Source organism: Oreochromis niloticus, linkage group LG15, assembly GCF_001858045.2.
Source record: "Oreochromis niloticus isolate F11D_XX linkage group LG15, O_niloticus_UMD_NMBU, whole genome shotgun sequence".
NCBI classification, from domain to species: domain Eukaryota; kingdom Metazoa; phylum Chordata; class Actinopteri; order Cichliformes; family Cichlidae; genus Oreochromis; species Oreochromis niloticus.
The window spans coordinates 31,928,841-31,954,759 of NC_031980.2; the positions used below are offsets into that span (position 1 = coordinate 31,928,841).

Below are 25,919 nucleotides of genomic sequence, written 5' to 3' on the forward strand. Positions count from 1 at the left end.
ACAGGTGCATCAGCACAAAGACTGAAAGACTCGAGAACAGTTTCTTCCCAAAAGCCATAACCGCACTGACAACACAGTTCCACCCCTTAATCCAAGGACTTCCCTCTATACACAGACTACACAGCTACCATCACCACTGTGCAATACTTAATTTCCATGCAATAACCCACATTGTAAATATATAACACTTTATTTTTTTCCGATTTGTATATTTATACATTTTATATTTTTGAATACTCTTCATATGTATATAGTGCTGCAGAAACTGTACCTCACCCCCCCTTCCCCACATGTCTGCACTAAGTAGGAGATCCTCTTTATGTCGTTGTACATCTGTATAGTCACAATAAAAGGCATTCTACTTCTAATATGATTAACTTCCCAGAATGGAGTTGTAAAGGAATTAAATACTTGGAACATATATTTGAAGGAACAGACTTTACTCCATCTGACAGAATAGATGTACAGTATGTGATTAACAAGATTAGATTTTTAGAATAACAACAAATAAAATCTATAGTAAAAAAGAAATTTAAACCTAAAAAGTTGAATTACAAACACCATCGAGTGTGGTACAATTCCTTAATCGCAAAACCACCGAATTACTGACTAAAATATACAGAACACTATCCAAAATAGATGAATCAATATCCGTTCCTATTGCAAAATAGGAGGGGATATTAGTCAGTTTAGGATATCAGTCAGCTTAGACCAAAACTTCTGGTCTCAGATTTGCTTAAAAACCTCTAAAAATTGATTAGAAATCTATTTATTTTAAAAACTTTTTGGGGGCTTCTTTACAGTTTACTTTATTTCTATGGTGTGTTACATTTTCCTATTAAATTGCTTATCACTACCTCTTTTGTCTTATTACATTTGCTTATCAGCTTAAGAGTCATCTGTGAAGAATTGTACCAACCTGCATGAAAGTGTCTTTACAAATAAACATTGATGTATGTAAGACATTTTAAAGAGCCACATCACTGCTGGATTCATGCTTTGTTCACAAACCAGTTCAAACGGGATCAGCCCAAGGATCATAGCTTCAAAATTTATAAGCACAACAAAAGGCAAATATCCATAAGTTAATTGGGCACAAAGTAAAATGACATGTTTTCTGTCCCCTTAAAACACCAAACAGCCCACCAATAACACTGATGGCTTACAGACACGGCTATGAACAATAGAAGAAATCGGTTTGCTGCTCGGTATTCATGCATTGCTTTGGCAATACTATGAATATGATCAAGCCAATAAAACTATGAAATAAAATGAACTGAACTGAGAGGTAGTGATAGAGTCAAAATGTAAAACTGAATTTGAGCCAGTAGTAGCACATCGGTCCTGTCTCACACATCCGGGCTTAACCTGCAGCCAGGCCCTGTCACAGCTTATCACACACCCAGGAACAGCATCCCACCACCAGGAATTTACTGCCAAATCTAATAATTACTTGAAGACCTTGGTGACTATTCCATTATGGGAGTGTATACACATATATGCTCTCCAGTGACTGTGACCCCAAGTCAAAATTACCAATTTAATCATAATTAATAATGTCACTACTGCAGCATTTCAATCCTGTGAGTCAAAGTGATTAAAATGGCTCCAAGAATTTTTGGACATTATTGTCTGGAGGAAGTAATCAACTTTAGACAGGCCTCAGTAATTCATTAACATACCACCTCAGGAAGAAAGTTGGGAGAGAAAGGTCACTTTGTCTACAGGAAATTTGTATCTTCACACTTTCTGGGACAAGCCTCAGGCTTTAATATTAAGGCATGACATGCACTGAAAAGTATGACAGTACTGTACCTTATTTTAATCCCAGCAACCTAAACTTTTATCTTTACTATGGATGGCTGTAGCTCAGGGGGTACAGCAGGTTGGTGGTTTGATCCCTGGCTGCTCCAGTCTTCATGCCAAATATCCTTGAGCAAGACACTAACCTAGAGTTGCCCTCTGATGCATTAAATGTGTGTGACTGTTCGATAGAAAAAAAAATATAGAAAAGCTGCTTGCATAAATGGGTGAATGAGGTAAGTTGTATAAAAGCAATTTAAGTGCTCAGAGTAGAAAAGGACTATATGAGAACCAGTCCAGCATTTTGTTAACATTTAATCAGCTCAACCCCATTTTTGAAAATAGGTAATATTTATCTGTAATTATTTAAAAACTTAACAATGTGTTAAATTTAGAAAAGAATAAAGTCAAAAATAAAATGTTAAAAAAACCTTTTATCATTTTTGGAAACAATGCTCTTTTTGAATTTTAAAACAGCTAGGACAGGAGAAAGTTTCCCAGTCTTGCATCATTTGTTTTTAGAAGTTTTTTTTTTTTTTTTTTTTTTTAAATCCTGTCCTGTCTGGCAGCTTTTGCAATCAGAATTATGATCTGAATGTGATATTGTACCAAACACAGTTTGCTTTTCCAAGAAGAACTCTATAGGCTCTTCTTGTTCTTGTTTTATGTGTTTATGTATTCATTTCTATTAGTGTTTCTATTATTGTTAGACTGTTTCAAAACGGTCAAACAAACAAACAAAAAAAGACATAGAAACCTAAATAATTTAAAGCCATAAAAGCTGCAAATAACTTTGCCAATACCTATTGTCCTTACCTTGAAAGCTCCCGACTGACAGGTAAAGCCACGTAAGTGCTGGGATGAAGAGCAGGGCGAGGGAGGCCACCAGGAACTTCCGGCGCCCGCGACACATTCCCAGCATCCTCGGGACCAAAGCAGATAGAAAGAGAGGTAAAGTGACCTCTATGTGGGTAGGAGCTGCTGTCCAGGCTGAGTCATAGCACTAAGGGAGAGGAGAGACCAGGACAAAAAACCCCCCAAAAAACCCAAAAGAGGTTAGAGAAGAAGCACACATTACACAGTCTACATAGATTGACTATTATAATGATTATTTTTCATTCCTGACGCTGATGATGTTTAAGCAGGTGCACTGATTCAGCTTCAGAAGAAGGTGACATACCCGACAACTAAGGGATTTCTAGAAAGCATGGCATCTTGGAGAAGATAGGACACCCTAAAAGCCATGTAATCTGCTCCGTTAGAATTTCATCCAAGTGTGTATGATACACAAATGCCACTGGTGGAGATGTGATATCTGCATACTAAATTTTAAATGAGCGAAGAATGGGTGGTGGCCTGTCACTTTCCTCTTTACATGCTGTGACGTTTACTTACAGCACCAAAGCTATATTGTGTAGGATGAGGAACAGGTTAAAATCTGGGTTAAAATACCCAACCTGTTCCCAAGCAAACAAATGGTTCTGACCAAGCCTGCAATATATGGTGAATAGGACCAGATGACTGTCTGAGAGTAGAAGTCAATCATAACAATAGTTGGCAATGAAATGCATCATTGCCTTGTTAGGAAGCACAGGTTGTGCAAGTGGCTAACATTTCTACTTTCAATTCAATTTATAGCACTACATAATAAAGTGAAAACTACAACAATCAGACACTGGCGAAAGTAGGAAGGAAAAACTCCCTTTTAATAGGAAGAAACCTCTGGCAGTACCAGGCTCAGGGAGAGGTTGGGTGTGAGGGGAGGAAGAGAGGAGACTAAGATCAAATCACACAACATCAGATAAAAATGCAAAAGCAGGAGAAAATAAGAGACTACTTGGCATGCTGGCATGAAACTCCACAACACTAACACTTTACAGAACAGGAGCACAATGTGATGGCCAGAAATATGCTGGAGTAGTGGGTGAAGGAGCTATGTTAGGCTGTAAGTAGATTTCATAAAACCTTAGCTGGATACAATGATCTTTGTTTATATTTACTTGTTAAAGGACTTGCTTGGATTAGATGACTGATTTGACTCAGTTTGTCTCTACGAGGTTTGAGTCTGTTTTGACTACCCAAAGCATGAATGCAGGTTCAAACAAAAATAACAGATACAAATGCCATCAATCAGTCGTGGTGGATTAGGTGAGGCTGTTTAGTAACTTTACTGTAATGTCTTAAACATACACACAGCCTGTGCGTATTAGATGTAAAAAGATGACAGCTCTCTTTTAAAGAACTGCAAAGTCTGCTTTAGGAGGCAGGAGGTGAGGAATATCATGTTTGTCTGCAAGGAAAATATGGTTCATATGCTACTTTTGGAAGCTTTGCATTTTACACCTCTTAGTTTTCACTCACTCACGATTAAGCTTAAAAGTACAAACTACTTCACAATGCCGCTTAGCTGGTGGTTTTGATTCTGAGGGGTAAATATGTGACAAGCTGGAGGTGAAATCTATCTACTGAAACTATTGCCATGAAGCCAATGCATAGATTCAAAGTACACATTTGGGTGGCAGCACCTATGAAAACACAGCAGTAATGGCTCTGGTAAATGAGAAAAGGCTGGAAACTAATTTCTCATCTTTGGGATGGATTTAAGTTACTGTGCCTCAGATGAAGTTGTTATTCTGGTTTAACATATTACACTTGAGTATAGAGCAGATAGAGCACTATGGTACAAAGACAACACTTTTGAATTTGTGTGATTATAATAAGACATAAACCAAATCTCATGTTCCTATCACTGCATCCATTTATTGTATACTATTGCACATGTCAGATCCAAACATTTAGCAGTCTGTTTAGCTGAATATTTTTTGAAAGACTTTTTGACAAAAAACAAAACAAAAACAAACATAAAACAAGTTAAAATAAAAAATATCAGACGAAATTATCCAGTCAAACTGTTCTTTTAAAACTTAAACCACACCTTCAGAAATGAAGTCTGACAACTTTCATGTTATTAAATATCACATAACACATCAGGCAGTCAGACACTATGTGACTTTATGACCTAAAGTAATTTACCACAGTCTGTCCATAACGAACATGTTCAAACGTAAGTGTCCATAAGTGCACGTGGCACCAGGACTTGGCTTCATCGGGTGATGGCCACCAGCTCGCACTGGAACTGTTCGCAGAAGAATTTGAAGCGGTGGGAATGAGAATCAGCACCTCCAAATCTGAGGCCATTGTCCTCAGCTGGAAGAGGGTGGAGTGCCCGCTCTGGGTCAGGGACAAGTTCCTGCCCCAAGTGGAGGAGTTTAAGTATCTCTGAGTCTTTTTCACAAGTGACAGGAGAAGGGAGCAGAAGATTGATAGACGGATTGGTGCTGCGGCTGCAGTAAGGCAGATGCTGTACCGGTCCATTGTGGTGAAGAGGAGAGAGCTGAATGTAAAAGCGAAGCTCTCATTTTACTGGTCGATCCACTTCCGTACCCTCACCTATCGTTACACAAGCCATGGGTAGTAACCGAAAGAACAAGATTGTGGATACAAGCGGCAGAAATGGTCTCCCTCCAAAGCGTGGCTAGTCTCTCCCTTAGAGATAGGGTCAGAGGTTCAGCCATCCGTGAGGGGCTCAGAGTAGAGCCGCTGCTCCTCCACATCAAAAGGAGTCAGTTGAGGGGGTTCGGGCATCTGATAAGGGTGCCTCCTGGGCGCCTCCTGGTTGAGGTGTTCCGGGCATGTCCCACCGGGAGGAGGCCCTGGGGCAGATCCAGGACACGCAGGAGAGATTATATCTCTCGGCTGACCTGGGAACGCCTTTGTGTTTCCCCGGACAAGCTGGAGGAGGTGGCCGGGAAGAGGGGGACTGGGCTTCTCTGCTTAGGCTGCTGGCCCCGCGACCCGGCTCAGCGGAAGAAGATGGATGGATGGTAATTTCAGATCAAACCAGATCTGCACTTAGCAGATCCATGGATTCAGAGTCTTGTACAATAAGACCTCTCTGGGTTGAATTTCCCTAGCAGAGCATTGCAAAGAAACGATTAATGTCATTAACCTATTTAGTTTTTTCTTGTTGTGGCTAATTGATTATATGCAGCACTGACAGATTGACTTTATCTATGCCATGTCTATTTTTGAGAACCTGGGTTTTTGATTGATTGACTGAGAATTAAATTCTTCCTGTCAGAGCCCAAAAGGTTGAATCTGTTCAACTGGACATACCATTTTCAGTGGGAAAAATGGTTCGCCACTTATCCAAGTGACTTCTTCAGTCTCAGCTGACTGTGAGTTTCCCCAACCTTATAAACAGTACCTTTGCACAGTGACTGAAACTAGTCCAGTTAATGAACAATGGGCTGTGAGGTCAGTTCCTTGATCATTAATATGCAAAGTGTCATGACCATTGATCAACAACCACTGATCAAAGGCCACTGATCATTGATCATTGGCCATGAGTATAATAAAATGAACAGAATCAACCTTTTGGGATTTACTTTCCTGGGTGATTGAGGATGCATCAAAACATTTTTTCCATATAGTGTTTTAGCTTGAAGTAACTGCATCTGTTTCCTCTGTAAAGCTGTGTGATTTTAAACTTTATTTCCATTAATGGGGGTAAATATTATTATTTTGATTACCAAAGGGGTGTAGTGATATGAAGTAGAAACCTAGCATATCGACTTTAAGAGTCAGATCTGAAACTAACATTTGAAATCTGACTTTAAGAAGATGAACATGTCAAAATATAATATCCTGTAAACCCTCATATACTGTGTGAGCCTGGACATGGACATAATGCGTTGTCTCCAGAGTCCACTGTTAATATGAAAAGTATAAGCACATATCACGATGCAAGAAGAAAAGAATTTCTTGTTTATTCAGTGAATGTTTTTGTTTAGTGCTGGCAGGCCAGAATAACAAAATCAATGAAGCAGTGACCAGAAGAGGCTTGTTTGCTGATCCAACATACTTCCCTTTAAGAGGCAGCCTCCATGCTCATTTATAAAGACAAACAGGCATAATCTTGAAACATTATGCATTCGGGGACAAAAGGCAATATCGATTGTTGCCTGATTAGTTTAAGGTTTTTGACTCATTTACTGTTAACATCTGAATACCCAATCCTCAAAGGTGAATTTACTGACAAGATTTTGTGCAGAAGCACTTAATGAAGCTGAAACATCCTCCTGATCCCATGCTCAGAAAATGATCTGAATCATAGCCAGGGGTTGTGCATGCATTTATACACACAGATGCGTGGTCATTCTAAAAGTATAATATTTTTACCTTTGAATTAAGATATAAGAAAACAATAAATAATTTAAAAGTTTTGTATTGTATTGTTTAGTTAATAACAGAGTTACAAAGTTAAAATAGTGACCATTATTAAGATTATTTAATATGTGGTGACACTGCCTTCAAACTGATTATTTATATTGTATTTTTTTTCCTCATTTACTCACATTTTATATATTCCATTAATAATCAATTTATATGCCTACAGTCTTGTCAAATTTATGCTAGCACAGTTGTGTTTGTTTGTGGAAATATTTGCTTATGGAGCGATGTCTTGCACCTGTGCAGTCCTCCAAAATTCCAACTTTGCATTGCTCAGTGTAAATGGCACTGTGCATTGGTGGAATGAATGCCAATTAGTTGACAAGTGGCCTGGAACATGGAAGGGAGACCGAGGCCGTTTCTCAATATGCGTATTTGTGTGTACTTGTGTTCTCGTGCACTTGTTATATGTCATCAGTTGCAGACCAAGTACTGTCCCAATTTAAAGTACACATCAAACCAAGTATGCTCAAAATTCCCAGATGTGTTCTCGCTCCTCCCATTCTATCACGCATGCATCGGTGGTGACTTGTGTGGACCTGGTGCAGCAAATATCTAAGAATGCATTTCATCCAAAACGCAAACGTGGCAATGGTGGAGGAGAGTAGCTAAGAAGTTTGAAATATTACTCTCTGTGTAACAAAATAAACTTTTAAGATATTTTCCGGCAAGAATGTAGCTGTGTAAACAAATATCTGCTCGATTTATCAAGACATCACATATTTGCAAAAGTGTTCTAACGATTTTGGAGATGTCTGTTACCCCACCAGCTCAACAGCTGACCGCGGAGGTCAAGGCTCAGTAGAGCCGGCGAGAACACTTGATTCCCGGCACATCTTTTTGAAATCCTCATGGTCTTTTGCTACTCAGGTTCAACATGAGATAAGTGACTTAGGTAATTTCTAAATCTTATTTATTTCAGTGTTTTATTTGTTCCTGAGCAAATCGGTTTGGCAGTAATTGAAGTTAAAACAGTTCAGTTATGAAGCTTATTTACGGCATTCACACTATTGTGATCCTGTTTCTCTTTATTCTACCTTGTTATTGTTCTAGTTTAATTTTAAAGTCTTACTTTGAGATCTGTCAGCATATTTTAAATTGAATATTTCACGCATCATATCCCCCTGATGTAAAAATATGCTGTTCTTATTTAAACAGCTGACTGTAGAACATCTGACTAGTGTTGCTGAATAATGGGGGTTTCCCATACCTGTTTGAAGCGAATTCACATGCACAAAGCAATAATTAAAAAAAAGAAGAAGAAAAAAAAAAAGGCTAATACAGGACCAGGTTCCCACCCCCCAGAGTCAAGCTTCTTGCACGTAATGTCTCCACAGTTATACACTGTAAAAGCTTATAAGGAATCATGAACCCAGCGTCTCTACTAAACATCAAACATGGTGTCAGAAGTTGTGATCTGGTCGTGTCCTAAAGAGCTGCCAACGAAATGCTAAGGCAAAGGTTTTCTCAACACCTTGATGACATAGCGAGCAAGCAACCAGCTAGCATTGTTCAGCTATCGTATCAAAGGCTAGTAAACATTAATGACCATGTTGGAAGGATTCCGTAGACCAGAAGCATTGATGTTCAAAGGAAACACTGCAAAGAAGCGGCATGTGTTCAAGCAAAAATACGATTCATTCATTGTAGCTGCTCATTCAGATAAGGATGCCCGAACTAGAGCGTTCATCCTACTACACTTGGCCAGCTCTGAAGCCATCGAGAAGGAGCGTGTCTTCCTTTACACATGGAGAACACAGACCAGTGACCAGAGCAGAATCAAGAAAAGACGTGGAATGTCTCAAATGCAAATTCTGCAAACTGTGTAGTCCTCAAACAAACATAACTATAGAAAGGCGCAAGTTTAACACCAGAAACCAATGACCGTGATGAAACAATAGTCTTATGTGGACTTGAAAAATAAGGCAGGCAGTTGAGGTTTCGCCAACAACCTCATCAGAGACATACTCATTTGTGTAGTACATTAATGTACACCTTCCAGATATTGTACAAAAAAGGCTTACATTGCACGATCTGGGAGAGTTTGCAAGCCAAACCCCAACACCAAGGCGTAGGAGATGGACTGTTTAAAATTGTTTTTAAAAATTTACACTTTTTTTTTGCTACTGATATTCATGGAAATTACATGTAAATTGATGTTGACAAAGTGAAATGTTGACCATGTTCTTACCAGTGAAACAGTTCCAGGTTTCAAGTGAAAGGTTAATTTTCAATCTATTGTTAATGCATTATGCTGAAGATGTTGCTGTTAGTCATCAGACATAAGCTAAAGAATAAGATTGTAGAACATCTCACTAGTGTTGTTGAATTCGAAGTGCATGCACGCAATAAAAAAAAAATGGCTATCACAGGACCGGGTTCCCACCCCCGGAGTCGAGCTGCTTGCATGTAATGTCTCCACAGTTATGCACAGTAAAAGCTTATAGGGAATCATGAACCCAGCGTCTTTTCTAAACATCAAACACTAACATTAAAAATATTTTAATTCAGAAGGAAACATTTTCTCCGGGAGCAGAAACAGGATGTTAATACATGGAGATCCTAAGACTGCTCCAGAAATGATCAAATTATGTTTTAAATATTTGTTCAATTCTCTTCCAAACCCCAGCAGACTATTGTCAGTCTTGAGTGTCTACTAAAATAAAAATAAAAGCATTCTAACATCTCATCTGTTTGTTTTTATTCAATAAGCAGCATAGCTGTATAGTACTTTTATTAAGACAGATTAAGCTTGAGTTTCTGTCATGAGACATGTGCCCAACTGTATTAAGCTTAGACATTATGAAACAGATAAAAGTAAAAGCAAATTTGGCCAAAATGCTTAAAATACCTATTTAAATTATCTGTTTTTTTCTTAAAGAAATCTACCACATCATGTGTCTTTTCAATTGCAAATATTAATCACAGTTAAATTAAGAGGGGATAGCAGTAAAAAACCCTGGAGCTGAGATGTCATCGAGTATACTACCGTTCCAATTGTAGAATGACGATGAACTTACAAAGTGCGGACTAGCGAGAACATAAGTACGGACTTGTGTACTTGAGTATTGAGAAATGGGCAGAGTTTAGCAGGAGTGGGAGAGACAAGAGGGGGGAAAAAAACAACAACAAACAAAACAAAACAAAACATTAAAGATTCAAACAAAATTAAAAATGTAATGTATAAAGTAGAGGCAGTGGCTGCCGTGGACAGCTGTCATGGTTTTTGAAACAGCAGCCCTCTATATGTTGTACAATCATGTTGCTATAATTAAAATAGGGAGGACTCCTAATTTTCACCAGCATCACCCTCAGAGGAAAACCTCACTTTCTCCCCTGTAGGCCCAGCCCAGAAGATGGACAAACCCAGCATTTCATGAACAGTGGGACAGCGAACTTTGCATTAGAAGTACTCACATCCTCAGCCAAGCTTAGACACTCTGGACTGTTACATAAAAATGCTATATTCACTCCTGTAGAAAGTTATACATTTAAAATATACATTATCCTCTGTGGGTACTCTGGTACGAATGATACTGATTTGCTATTGGCAAAACACAGTTGGGTAGAATTCCAGGTTAAATTTTTTAGTTCAACATACAAGTGACAACTTATTATCTTTCACCAGTTTTTATTTAATGTCCTCTTCATGTAGCTGATTACATTCATTGTTAAAAGCAGAAACTGTGCAGATCTGAGATCAGCAGCGTTCTTAAACACCAAACTTACTGTTTATGCTCATTGTATACTGATGACTTTACATTTTGTCTTTAATTTTCTCAATAAAACAGCTGCAGCATTCACTAACAATATATGGTACTTTAGCCTTTGTACTTTATTCCATTAGTTACATCTGGCATTATTGCAAATTTACTCCAATATTAAATTAAATGTATTCTGCATTAAGAGTGAAGATACAGGATGATTCGTCTGCTGTCACTGGGTGGTGCTGAGGTCTGAATTTGAGGGCAGCTCCTGTAATCACAATGAGAAAAGAATCATTACAAACTGTCAAATGTGAAGTTTATCTCTGAAATCTGAAATAAAGCTGATATTTCCTTGTCCTCACACACCCGTATGTACGGGTAGCATACGGTAACAGTGACTTCTTTAATCAAAGTAAATTCATTCATGTGCACGGATTAGCTAATGAGCACAGCTTTACCTAAAAGCCAACTGTAAGCTTAGCTAGCTAGCTAAGGACTTTACTGATTAGCTTACAAACACACATTTAACTTACCGAAAAAGTGCAGCAGGATCTCAGGTCCTTCTGTTGATTACTGCAGAACATCTCATGTTGTCAGCATGACACAGTCAGTCATGGTTTTGTAAAGTAAACGCTGGCCCTCCTCTCAGCATCCATGCATCCATCTGCCATTCCCGAACAGAGATAGGCAAGTTTCTCCGTGATTGCAGCTGTTTGTCAGAGCTGTTACGATGACCCATTTGAACAGTATTATGGTCAATGTTCCCTCTAATTTTTCATGTGTCTGAGCGAACACACAAACTCCCTGAGCGATCCCTTGGACCACTGTGAGCGACATCAGACGTGTGCACTGTGGTCACGCCAGCATCTAATCCATCCAAGTTACATGGTTTATTAAAATAATCAAATTACAGCATTTACATTTATGTTAGACTACTTTTAATTAACTGCTTTAGCCCACTTACAATGAAAATTTAAAAAATCCTGTTCATGACCTGTGTAGTATGTTAACACTATTGGAAGTAAAAATAACTTGAACTCCAATTTTGAAAACACAACTTTCTTTCTTTCTTTCTTTCTTTCATAAAGCTCTGACTTGTATTATGAGTCTGTGGTCTGGGAGAGAGTCCTATAACTCTGTCTGCAAAATACAGTATATAATGACCAATGTTGGGCAATTAATTATATAGTTACTACTTCAAAAAAGTAACTCAGTTTGGCAAACAAAGATTTTTGCAGCTATTTTTTTTTTTAAAATGCAGCCAAGGCGTTTTTAAATAAACATTTCAAACTATTTACAGAACAATCAGCTGTTCTGCATCAAATCTGATGTCACACAAATTATTTGTGCCACTCCAAAAAATAATTTCTGTCCACTATGAGATAAAGGAGAACAACAGCCTGATACCTGCAGGCCTGACAACAGGAGATGTATCACTCCTGTAACACCTGTAACATTCAGCAGTCGCCTCATTGTTCTGACACACACAACAAAACTATTGACTACACTACACACTAACGACACAAGATTTGCGCTAAATGTCTCAAATCTCTCACATCTCAGAACACCGCCGTCACTCCTAAAACTTCCCCCCGTTTCTTAACAACTAGATGCCACGTTGCCATATCATTTTTTGATTGGTCGACACGGTACTTTTTTCGACCAATAGGAAAGAGTGGGGGGTTTTTGGTTTTGGTTTTGCTCACAGGCGGAGAGTGCTTTCCAGCGTTTTCCTTATAAAACGCCGTTTTTACCGTTTCTTCCCGCAGTAAATATAAACAACGATAGTATTCAGGAAGAAAACCAAACATTGCATATATTTTTATCATAACTCTGGTTTTACGTGGCCTATCAACACAATTTAAAAACTGGTATAAAGTCCACACTTTTCCCGTCAATTGTTCCGTCTGTCCTGCTCACATCTCCAATGGTTGTACACGTTGTCATTAACGTGGCTTCACTGCACATCAGCCACGCCGCTTTGCTAGCTAAAACACCGGTGTCGGCACACAAGGACGCTGTCGTAGCCTGTCAACGACGTTGATTGGCTGCGTATATACGAATGTGAATCGCATTATTGGCTGGACTATGGGATAAGGTGGCATCGTTCTAATCCCATACGGGAGCAGCCAGTCACTTACTGACTAACACTGCAAAACAGAATTGTTAAAGTATTAATTTTAATTTCAATTCAGGTTAGATTTTTTTTGTGCGCAACGCAGATTTTCTGTGCGCAGAGACCGTGCCAGCAGTGCGCAATTACGCACGTGCGCAGCTTAGAGGGAACATTGATTATGGTTATAATTAGAATCAGAGTTATAAGAAGGGAGACCCCTTGAACATAAATCAGCATGACGCAAACTACTAATATGGGCCGAAAGCACATCCTTGGAAAAAATTATCTGAGGAGAATTTTTATTTTTGTTTTACCCCGGTCCCACCTTCTAACATGGAGGAGGCGGGGTTTGTGACCTATACTGTAGCCAGACACCAGGGGGCGATAGAGACTTTTTGGCTTCGTTTTGGGGGGAGCTGTTAGGTCATTGGTTAGAACTTGGATCTTCTTCACGGTAACTGGTTGCGCTGCACATTTCTGACACTGCCCACATCTGACAAAACATGCAGGTAGACGGTCAGTCAGCACCTGCCCACGGACTACCAAGCCCATACTACCATTCAACGAGCTTTTCCCCACCATGACCGTATTCCTGCGTGCAACTGTTGCCGCTGAGCTAGGCAGCTGACGTACGGCTGTCTGTGTGCTCAGTGCCATCACCGGAGGACTGGGAAGCAAGAATTAGCATATCTGAAAAGGAAAGGTTGTTGGCGTTGTTTTCGCAGCTTTCAGTAAGATTAAAAACACTTTTAAGGAGAGGGGACTGAACTTGAACCGTTTACCATCTCCTTCCAATATTTAAGACTGACTTAGAGGAAAATGCCCCAGTTTTTGTATGGGAGGACGGCACACAGTAATTCCGCTGCGCTGTACACATGCTTAATGACCGTATGGAAAAGGGCCTTATAGAAATGTAAGCACAAGGACTTTAAAGGTTATAACAAGCGAAACAGATCGTGGCATAAATACGAGGGTTGTTAGCGTGACCGTGATAGTCATTGGTGAATAATGTCACACTCACCTGATGCAGATAACCTCCAAATGCTGCTTTTATGAGCCCTCGATCAAATCAATACCCAGCACTGAACCCCGTGGCGCTTTTTAAAAAGAGAGCTGAGCCTGCAGCTCAGTCATAACGGTCCTTCTGGCGCAAAATAAGCCCGTGCTCCGTCGCTCACTCGCTCCATCAGGTTGGGATTTTCTCGGGATATTTATGTGGCCCAGCAGCCTTGGCTGTTAGCCCCGGCTACCAGCAGCGACATCTGAGCCTTTCCTTTTGCTTCGGGCTAAATAAAGACTTAATCTCACACCGGTCTGTGCTGCGTCGAAAACACGGCAGCTCCAGTCTCATTAAAACAGCGCCGGCTTCGCGTTTGTGAGAGCAGCAGGCAAGAGACGAACAGCCGCGACGGTCCACAGCGGGAACACGGAGACCCGGTGTCGCTGCTCCGCTCAAGCTCGGCCACTTTCAGATCGCTCCGAGTTCCCAACACACTTTAAAATCCTCCAGTTAAGATATTCCAACATCGTCCGTGTCCTGGTTCTGTCGGAGTTTTCGGCCTCAACATACATAGCAGCTCTTTCTTCCTGACAGGCAGCCAACATCCAATCCCAGCGCTGGATTCTGGAAGTGTGGGAGGATACAAAGGAGTCGATTAAACGGATTGGAAGTCTTGGAATTGACTAACCTACTGATGGGCTGAAGACCTCAGCAGCCCAATTAACACAATCGAAACACAATTGAACCGAAGTACTGAGAAGAAAAAACAAAACAAAAGCTGAGGGTCAGTTTTGAGATTTTTGGGTTCATCACAGTTGACATTGCTTGACCTACCTACAGGCTCTCTGTCAGGTCAAGCAAGGCAAACAACATTTGCCTTGTCATGTCTTCATATACACCAAAGTCTCTCTCTGTCCTTCCATCTCCTTTCATCTCACAAAGCCTTCTGCCATTGGGATATTTCACCTATATTCATCCATCCTTTATATCAGTGGCTGCAGCCAGCGATTGTCAATGGAAGAACACTTCCTTTGGATCTCATTGGGAACTGGAGTTTGTCTCGATTTCTCAGGCATGTCCATGTCCTCTAATGGCTGGACCTTGGCCAGCAGCTTTTTCTAGTTGTTTGTACATGCGCAATGGGGATAAATCTCAGATCTTTGACAGGACTTAAGGGTGATTAGCATCCAAGACAAGCTGCCACTAGTTCTGCTCTGAGATCAGTTATGAGCCACACTTTGTGTGGAAACAGAGCTAGCATTAGCAAATGCATGATAAGTTTAACTAGCTGTTTTCCAAACACCCTGCCTTCTTTTTTCAATAATATTTTTACGCCCTCTTGTAGATATTGAAAGTTAACCTTGTCACAAGCTGCTTAAGTCTTATTTTTTAAAACATGTATTTTAATATACTTTTATTAAAAAATAAGATGTATGCCTGTTTTTCTGAGCTCATTAACAGCAGCACCCATATAACACTGATGGGGACCTTTTTCCTACAGAATAATCATGTTCAGTTTTAATAATTTATAATGATAATAATAATAATTTAAGCCGACAGTCAGCATAAGATCTAGCATAAACCTGTCCCACAGGTGTTTTTTGGATCACATATGTACTTTAATTTATTTTGTTATGTTATGATTAAAAACATTTATAATTACATATTTAAAAATCTTAATTGTTCTTCTATAGATGCTACATATTCATTGTACAAGACAAAATCAGTTACAAGCACTATTAGCATCACTGTTTTATGAATTTATTTACAGATTTCAATGACAACACATATTAGTACCACTGCACTAAACATTGTTTAGCAAAATGTATTTACAATAAAACAGTGTACACATAATGACAACATTTAAATGTGACGTTACATATGTGAAACGTCACCATTTGTTTTGAGATCAGCTACTTCAAATATATAATTTGTAACGATTTGAGTGTTATGAAAATAATTCAAAAAGAGCCCACAAAGACACAAAAAGAGGTAAAACACACAAAAACCTAACTGAAACTAGCAAATTCCATTACCCCCCTCCCCTCCACGATACAGAGTTGTGGTATGACCTAATTTGTAGGTCTTTATATAGACTCTTAGTTCATCAGCCAAGGAACTGGAGCAGCTGCCACTAAGGTAACTCAGAAAACAGAGAAAAAGATTAAACGAAGTCATATACATAACAGTGTAAACTAAAGTGTGCACACTTATTTTAGAATACAGTATTGTGTGATTGTATAAATCAATCAATTCTAAACCAAAACCAATTCTTTATTACTCTTTAAAATAAATCATATTTTTAAAGAAAGCAAAATATAAGTGTAGTGTTATGTAAGTCTCTATTGTAGCACTGTGATGTTTGGCAGATATTACTCAATATGTGTGGCTGCAGCCATCACAGGAACACACATAATACATAGACTATGTCCGTTATAGTAAGGTTAAAGCAGGCAGCACAAAACAGGTAATTCAGCGGTCCCCAACCTTTTTTGCGCCACGGACCGGTTTATGCCCGACAATATTTTCACAATATTTCAATAAGGTGTCGCGGATAAATACAACAAAATAAAACTGCCGGTACCGAAAAAAAGAAGATTTATTCATAACACACGTGAAAAGACCCAGGAAAACCGAGTTAACGATAAAAACGATAACAAAATAACGCTGAAAACCGATAAAAACCCTGAAAACCATACATTTCACACCTGAGCCTCAACTCTCGCGGCCCGGTACCAAACGACTCACGGACCGGTACCGGTCCGAGGCCCGGAGGTTGGGGACCGCTGCTCTAATTGGACCCAATTTTTTATGGTGGAGCAGTTTGTATTAATGCAGCTCTCCTGAGCTCCACCTGAGTAACAGTCCTCAGAACAGTGGATTTCGCACTTTTACAGTGTTTGTCGATTTCTATCTGAAGAGTTATTTCTTGTATCAGAAGCATATTGATTTACCTTCAGCCTCCTCAGTGATCTGAACTGCCTCACTTTTTTCAGAGAGAGGCCTACATTTACACTGGATTATTTTGGTTAGCAGGCCTACAGTGCTCTCCCTCACGGTCCCTTCTCATGAGTTTTGAGTCCTTCTCTTGGGAGAATGCTGGTTATTACTGAACTGGCTGCATCTTTGTAAATAAGTCAAAGTCAAGTCAAAGTCAAAGTCAACTTTATTTGTCAATTCTGCCATATGTACAGGACATACAGAGAATAGAAATTTCGTTACTCTCAAACCCTAGATGAACATTTAAATATAAGAGAGTGATTAAAAATGCAAGTAAAATAATTAAAATAGTTTAAAAAAGTAAAATTTGAATAAATACAGTACAATTTTACATATACCAAAAAAAAGCTATACAATAGCTTTTATAAATTAATAAATCGTTAGTGAATCACACTGCAATTGTGACATCACAAAATTTGCCTCACTAAATAAATCTGCCCCACATTTAAATGAAATCCATCTTATTTTCCCATATTTTAGAGTTGTGATCCAGTGAAACTCCTTTCTTCCTCCCTGTTTAATATTTCTGTGTCTGCCGAAAAATTCCTTCCACCCATCACTTATCCCAGCTGAACTGCAGTGTAGTAAAAATTAATTCTTAGGACATTAATCCTTAAGACTGCAAAACAGCAAGGCACACTATACGAACACTGATTATACAGGATCTTAAGCACACTTTTATCAGTTAATATACTGTAGATCATAATCTTGAGCTTCATAGCATTTATAGCACCTTCACGTGCTATAAATGCTGGCTTCCTAGAGTATTTAAAAGTAGAATGGGAGGGAGAGGGTTCAGTTTTCAGGCCCCTCTTTTATAGAACCCGCTTCCAGTTTGGATTCAGGAAACAGACACTATCTCTACTTTTAAGATTAGGCTTCAAACTTTCCTTTTAATAAAGCATATAGTTAGGGCTGCATCAGGTGACCCTGAATCCTCCCTTAGTTATGCTGCAATAGGTGTAGGCTGCTGGGGCATTCCCATGATGCATTGAGTATTTCTTCTTCAGTCACCTTTCTCACTCCCTATGTGTTAACAGATCTCTCTGCATTGAATCATACTCGTTATTAATCTCTGGCTCTCTCTCCTCCACAGTACGTCTTTCATCCTGTCTTCCTTCTCTCAACCCAGATGCCCCCGCCCCTCCCTGAGCCTGGTTCTGCTGGAAGTTCCTTCCTGTTAAAAGGGAGTTTTTCCTTCCCACTGTTGCCAAAGTGCTTGCTCATAGGGGGTCATATGACTGTTGGGGTTTTATTTGTATGTATTATTGTAGGGTCTACCTTACAATATAAAGCACCCTGAGGCGACTGTTGTTGTGATTTGGTGCTGTATAAATAAAATTGAATTGAAAATTGAATTAAATTAAACATCATGGAACTGAAGCAAGTTTTCATATTGCACACTGTACTGATAAACATGGAAAGCTATTTACAGACTGAGAATTTATTAAGGATGCTTTTCTCCCAAGCTCAGAGTTGTTATTTAATGGACTTGTAAACAATTATACAATCAAAGCAAGGATACAAGACCCTGCATCAGCCAGAACTGTGGAATGACGCATCCAGGAAATGGGTGACATTGTAGCCACAGCCGCCCTGGGGCGCACTGACAGAGGTGAGGCAAAAACATTCCTGTCAGAAAAGGGACAAAGCCATCCTGAACTCGAAGACGAGAAGTGGGTTGTAAAACTTTTGTTTCTTGCTGATATAACTGGACACCTCAACGAGCTTAATCTCAAACTGCAGGGAGCAAGACAAACTGTTTTAGATATACGCGACATGTGCAGTACATCCCGTTAAACCAGATGTTCTTCCTCTTGCCCCCGGTACTGGGGGCATTGGAGTTCAACAGGTCAGTTGTTTATTGCTTAATTACTTTGTGTAGTATGAATGGCCTTAAGGGAGGTTTTAATTAGTAACAAAAACTGTAAAACTTATAAAAATACATTTAAAAGTCCAACATTTCTGCCTACAGTGGCTTGCAAAAGTATTTGGCCCCCCTTGAACTTTTCCACATTTTGTCACATTACAGCCACAAACATGAATCAATTTTATTGGAATTCCAGGTGAAAGACCAATACAAAGTGGTGTACACGTGAGAAGTGGAACGAAAATCATACATGATTCCAAACATTTTTTACAAATAAATAACTGCAAAGTGGGGTGTGCATAATTATTCAGCCCCCTGAGTCAATACTTTGTAGAACCACCTTTTGCTGCAATTACAGCTGCCAGTCTTTTAGGGTATGTCTCTACCAGCTTTGCACATCTAGAGACTGAAATCCTTGCCCATTCTTCTTTGCAAAACAGCTCCAGCTCAGTCAGATTACATGGACAGCGTTTGTGAACAGCAGTTTTCAGATCTTGCCACAGATTCTCGATTGGATTTAGATCTGGACTTTGACTGGGCCATTCTAACACATGGATATGTTTTGTTTTAAACCATTCCATTGTTGCCCTGGCTTTATGTTAAGGGTCGTTGTCCTGCTGGAAGGTGAACCTCCGCCCCAGTCTCAAGTCTTTTGCAGACTTGAAGGGGTTTTCTTCCAAGATTGCCCTGTATTTGGCTCCATCCATCTTCCCATCAACTCTGACCAGCTTCCCTGTCCCTGCTGAAGAGAAGCACCCCCAGAGCATGATGCTGCCACCACCACATTTGACAGGTGTGTTCAGAGTGATGTGCAGTGTTAGTTTTCCGCCACACAGTGTTTTGCATTTTGGCCAAAAAGTTCCATTTTGGTCTCATCTGACCAGAGCACCTTCTTCCACATGTTTGCTGTGTCCCCCACATGGCTTGTGGCAAACTGCAAACAGCACTTCTTATGGTTTTCTGTTAACAATGGCTTTCTTCTTGCCACTCTTCCATAAAGGCCAACTTTGTGCAGTGCACGACTAATAATTGTCCTATGGACAGATTCCCCCACCTGAGCTGTAGATCTCTGCAGCTCGTCCAGAGTCACCATGGGCCTCTTGGCTGCATTTCTGATCAGCACTCTCCTTGTTCGGCCTGTGAGTTTAGGTGGACGGCCTTGTCTTGGTAGGTTCGTGGTTGTGCCATACTCCTTCCATTTCTGAATGATCGCTTGAACAGTGCTCCGTGGGATGTTCAAGGGTTGGGAAATCTTTTTGTAGCCTAAGCCTGTTTTAAATTTCTCAATAACTTTATCCCTGACCTGTCTGGTGTGTTCTTTGGACTTCATGGTGTTGTTGCTCCCAATATTCTCTTAGACAACCTCTGAGGCCGTCACAGAGCAGCTGTATTTGTACTGACATTAGATTACACACAGGTGCACTCTATTTAGTCATTAGCACTCATCAGGCAATGTCTATGGGCAACTGACTGCACTCAGACCAAAGGGGGCTGAATAATTACGCACACCCCACTTTGCAGTTATTTATTTGTAAAAAATGTTTGGAAACATGTATGATTTTCGTTCCACTTCTCACGTGTACACCACTTTGTATTGGTCTTTCACGTGGAATTCCAATAAAATTGATTCATGTTTGTAGCTGTAATGTGACAAAAAGTGGGTAGAGTTCAAGGGGGCCGAATACTTTTGCAAGCCACTGTATGTGTTTGTGGTGAGCAGCAGATCAAACAAGCTAAGAATTATAAATGGCTTCAAGTGCACATTCAGGCTTGTGAGCTCAATGTAAGCGTGGCGCTGCTGATTTACCACAGTGTTGCTGGAAAAATCTCCTCCACAGAGAAACTCATTTCCCCAAAATAAAGGAAATGGAGGAGGTGTGCGCACGCTTTGGACACCTTGCTAACCATGAGGTATTCCATTGCATTGCTGGTGTAATTGCTGGATACCAGATTCTTACATTTGGAGAACCACAGAAAAAAATCAAATATCAACACAAAATCTCTGTGATGCCGGAGTTTCGTTTCATCAGTGTGTAATTTCAACCTCCTCATTCAAACAGTTTGAAAACCTGTTTGTACATGATGTTTCTAGCACCTCCTGTTGTTCACAAGTGGAAACTGTTTCTCAGCCTCTTTGCTTTTCTCATTCTGATGCAGAATGCAGCCCCCTGGATTCCCACAGGGTTGCATTCTCAGCCCCCAGCTGGACGCCCTGTTGACCTATAACTACACTCCAACTAACCCAACCAATGTAAACTTCTAATGTGTGCCTTCCTCCTGTTTTCTATGTATTCCTCTTGTTTGTATATATTCATCTTGTTTGTATATACTCATTTTGTCTGTTTTTTATTGTTGCTGTCCTGCTATTTATAATTTTATCCATACACAGTTGGTGCCAAGCACCCACAATTTTGTTTTCCATGTCCAATAACAATAGAAGGGTATTCTATTCTATTCTTCTATTTTAACAAGTTTGTGCTTTGAATACAGGCCTTGTATTCACCAGCAGGCCTCTTCCTCTTGGGAGATGGAGAATCAGAATCAGCATACTTTATTAATACCCATGTCTGCAGAACCCAGTCGCAATAATGACACCATATATTCAGCCTATTTCAAATAAAAACATAATTCCCTTCACATTATACTTACAAACATGTCATATCAGTATAACACTCAAGGCAACTGAGGGGCCCAGCACACAGAGTCTCACACACTTTTATGATTGTTCAGAAAGACATTTTCTTTTCTGTTCACTTCTTGCACACACTCTACTTCTGCAACTCTCACATTTGCTTTTCAGGACCATTGCTGCTGTAACTTCACTGCAGCTTTGGTGCTGTCAGCCTCAGTACTGCTCATCTCCACACACACACATAAGTCCCAGTGTCCCACTGCGTAAAATAGGAGAGGTATAATTAGGTGATGGCTGGCAGCTGTCCCAGCCAGCCTCCCCTGGCACTGCCCCTGAAACCCCTGTACCACCCTTCCCTGCAGCTGAGTCACAAACCACACCCTGCCACCACATCTGTTGCTGCAAACTGTTTTAATGTCACTTTTCAGCAGAAACATAGCAGAAAACCTATTTGCTGTTAAAATTTACCTTAGCATGGCTCTAACTTCATATATTTCCCTTACATTTTCATTATTGCTGTTCTGTTTTGTATATAATTTGTGTATCTTTCTGTAAGATGATTTATACATCGGGGAAACCAAACAACCTCTGGCGAAGCAGATGGGACAACACAGAAGAGCTAACTCGTCAGACCAGGGCTCTGCAGTCTATTTAAACCTAGAGACCAGTGGACACTCTTCCAATGATGAGGATGAACACGTCCTGGACAGGGAGGAAACCTGGTTTGCTAATTTTGATCATTCTTCCAGAATGTGAGACCTGGCTCACAGTCTCTGCTCGAATTCATCCCAAAGATGCTCTGTCTGGTTGAGGTCAGGACTCTGTGCAGGCCAGTCAGGTTTTTCCATACCAAACTCACTCATCCACATCTTTATGGACCTTGCTGTGCACACTGATGTGCAGCCATGTTGGAACAAGGAGGAGGCATCTATTTCCAAGAAATTAGGATCATGAAATTGCACAAAATGTCTTGGTGTGCTGAAGAATTAAAGGGGCCAAGGACAACTCCTGACAAGTACCATTCTCATGGCAACTGCCAAGCCCAGTCTCACCCATCGGATTGCCAGATGGAGAAGTGGGATTCATCACTCCAGAGAATATTTCTCCACTGCTCCAGAGTCCAGTAGTGGCGTGCATCACCATCACATAACCACTGCATCCGACACTTTGTATTACACTTGATGATGCATGGCTTGGATGCAGCTGCATGAAGCACTCCACACAGTGTTCTTGAGCTAATCTGAAGGCCACATAAAGTTTGCTGAAAGTTGGCGATCTCTGTGTACTGTGTGTATGTTTGTAGAAGCAGTCTACATGCCTAGTTGCTTGATTTTATACACATAAAACATGTGGCCATGGAAGTGTTTGGAACAGCTGAATTCAATGATCTGGAGTGTATAAGTGTAGAGTGTATAACTTTACAGATTTTTTTGCCACTAATTAATTTGCTGCAAAAAATCCTGGCACAACTTCACCTGCTTCCAAGGTGCATGGAGAAGATGAAAGAATTAAAAAAGCAGGAACTCCAGCAACACTTGAGTAAACTTACCCTTCATGTTGTCTTTATTCAATTTCTCAAAAAAAGAGTGCAATAATTTATTCAGTCGTGAAAACCGTTGTAAGCAGGTTTTCTGAATGAATCTGTGTATTCTATTAATAACAAACATGAACAATAAACTTAAAGCTTGATGGACATGTTAAATATGTAGCATGAAAAGCATTTTAAACAGGTCTTGATTATAATTAGCTCACTTTATTTTTTGCTAATGCATTCCTTCACCAGAACTTGATGAATCATAACATGTAGCCTTTTTAAGTTACTTTAAATACATTAGATCTCAATTCAATTCTAACTGGCCGCCTAGCTATCATCAAGCCTCTTCAGTGCATAGAGTAGCTCACACACACATGGATTTATTCATTTTCCATGATCTGAAATACTCCTGTAGTATTTATCAATTGGGCATACAGAGTCAGATGCCCAGAAGTTAAAAGAAAAGTCACTTGCTTTAATTCTCTTTTGTTCCCTTCCTTTTTTTTGACTTCAGATGTTTTTCTCTTGGAATTGGCTAAAACATGCCAAAACAAATGCATTTTGGTTTCAATTTTCTTGCACTTTAAAACATTACGTTTCACAATGACACACTGTGTGCAATGAAGAAGATGCTTTGCGACACCTTTAACTTTAAAACAAATATAAAGTCAACTCTGACAACTACTATTTAAGTACATAAACTATACTTTATCTTTTTATCAGTAATAAACAACCAACCAACCAACCAAACAAACAAACGGTGAACTGTATGTTGGAAAATGACAAGATGAATTGAAATGGTAAATGGTAAATGGTAAATGGCCTGTATTTATATAGCGCTTTCTAGTCCCTAAGGACCCCAAAGCGCTTTACATATCCAGTCATTCACCCATTCACGCACACATTCACACACTGGTGATGGCAAGCTACGTCGTAGCCACAGCCATCCTGGGGCGCACTGACAGAGTGCTAAGATGATTTTTGTTAGAGAGACTTCTGGATGTTATTCAGGATGTCGCCATAGACAAAGTTGAACAGCGCCTCCTTTGACTTGGTTCCATGGAGAGAAGACAGATGGCCAAGTATACAACTAAAGTTAGCTTGTCAAATTTAAACTCCTTAAATTGAACATCAAACAAAAGATTGATGAGCTGATGAACAAGGACTCAGATTTACACAGTCATTGTTGTATTTGGTTATGTGATTGTCTAGGGTGAAAGTCATTTTAATAATTTATTACGTGTTTTATTGTGTAGTTTTGTTCCCCATTTTTGGTTGCATGCATTTATTTTGAAAGTGTGTCACTTCCTACCCACAGTCTCCTCTAACTTAAATAATGACTTGTACCTGTAACAAAGGGTGTCGCAGCTAAGAAATGGATGCTAACAAATTTTAATTGGGGTAATGGCACTTGATAGTACTTGTGAGGAATTGTGAGGACATTTTAGGACCGGGCTCTTATTAGATGGTTATTTAGTGTTTAGTTAGGCCATGGACTTGATTAGTTGCCTCGCAGCTCTGGATTTTCCAGATATAACTTAATAGTTGGTGTTTTTTTTGCTGCTTTCTTTCTGGTCTGCCCTCCTCTTGGGTCACATGATAACAACGACTTCAGAGAAGAAGTGGAAGATCCTTTCTGCAACAGGTCAAGGGACTGGCAATTTATCTGTTGCTGCAAGGAGAACCTTTTCACACTGAGACTCAACATTCTTACTTATTTTTCTTTTTAAAACTTTAAGGCATCATCTGAAAGCTATTAGCTTTGATTGTTCAAAATGGTTTATCTTTAGATAAGCCATATTAGTTTGGTGGTGGGAAGTTATGTTTTGCAAAATGGGAGATGAAAGCACTAGATGTAAAAGAAGATAATTTCATTGGTGATTCAACTGTCCTGCTTTATTCTCCACTCTGGTTGGAGAATAATAAAATCAGTCTGTGTGTACTTTGTGTACTCTGAGTGACAGTTCAAGTAGTTTCAATTCAATTCAATTGTAGCGCCAGTGTCAAATCACGGCAACAGTCACCTCAAGGTGCTTTATATTGTAAGTTAGACCCTACAATAATACATACAGAGAAAAATCCACCAATCATATGACCCCCTATGAGGAAGCACTTTGGCAACAATGGGAAGGAAAAACTCCCATCTAGCAGGAAGAAGCCCCCAGCAGAACCAGGCTCAGGGAGGGGCGGGGCCATCTGCAGCGACTGGTTGGGGAGAGAGAAGGAAGACAGGATAAAAGACATGCTGTGGAAGCGAGCCAGAGATTAATAACAAGTATGATTCAGTGCAGAGAGGTCTATTAACACATAGTGAGTGAGAAAGGTGACTGAAGAAGGAATACTCAATGCATCATGGGAATGCTCCAGCCGCCTACACCTATTGCAGCATAACTAAGGGAGGATTCAGGGTCACCTGATGCAGCCCTAACTATATGCTTTAGCAAAAAGGAAAGTTTGAAGCCTAATCTTAAAAGTAGAGATAGTTTCTGTCTCCTGAGTAAATATTTCATTATAACTGCTAAACTCTCAGTTAGTGCCAGCTGTTCCTTAACAGCCTCTCCTCTGCACTTTTCCTGTGCTAATGATCTCTGCCCATGTCAACAAACAAGCTTTTACTGGACATTTTCCCCAGAAGCATCCCTGGATGAATACTGTCCTCTCGCTGTGGAGCATCTGGTGATTCAGCTGGAAGAGATGGTTCAATATCATGAAACAGAAAAAAAGAGAATCTGACCTTTGACATTACTATTTTGACTCCTGGCTTTTATTAATTTGATTTTATGGTGCTTTTTAAGAAAAAAAAAACACTTTACTTACTTACTAGTTAATGCCACTTTCTCTGTTTATTCATGAAATCTTAACCTGGCATTATGCAACACACAAATCTGCATTTACCTGCATATTTAAAACATTTTCTTTGTTAGTAAAAAGCATCAAGTACTGAAAAATCACAAAACTTTGCACA

At 39.7% G+C, this 25,919-nt stretch overlaps 1 protein-coding gene across 1 annotated transcript in view; it reads right to left on the reverse strand.

The window, feature by feature from the left end:
• large1 (LARGE xylosyl- and glucuronyltransferase 1) overlaps nt 1–15,271 on the reverse strand; it is a 54,925-nt gene extending 39,654 nt beyond the window's left edge. Inside the window, exons 1-2 of the mRNA XM_019346207.2 lie at nt 13,940–15,271; nt 2,620–2,806 (exon numbers count right to left, since the gene is read on the reverse strand). Coding sequence (XP_019201752.1) covers nt 2,620–2,725 — 106 coding nt within the window. The 5' untranslated portion in view covers nt 2,726–2,806; nt 13,940–15,271. The remainder of the gene's footprint in view (nt 1–2,619; nt 2,807–13,939) is intronic.
• Between the last annotated feature and the right edge of the window lie 10,648 nt (nt 15,272–25,919).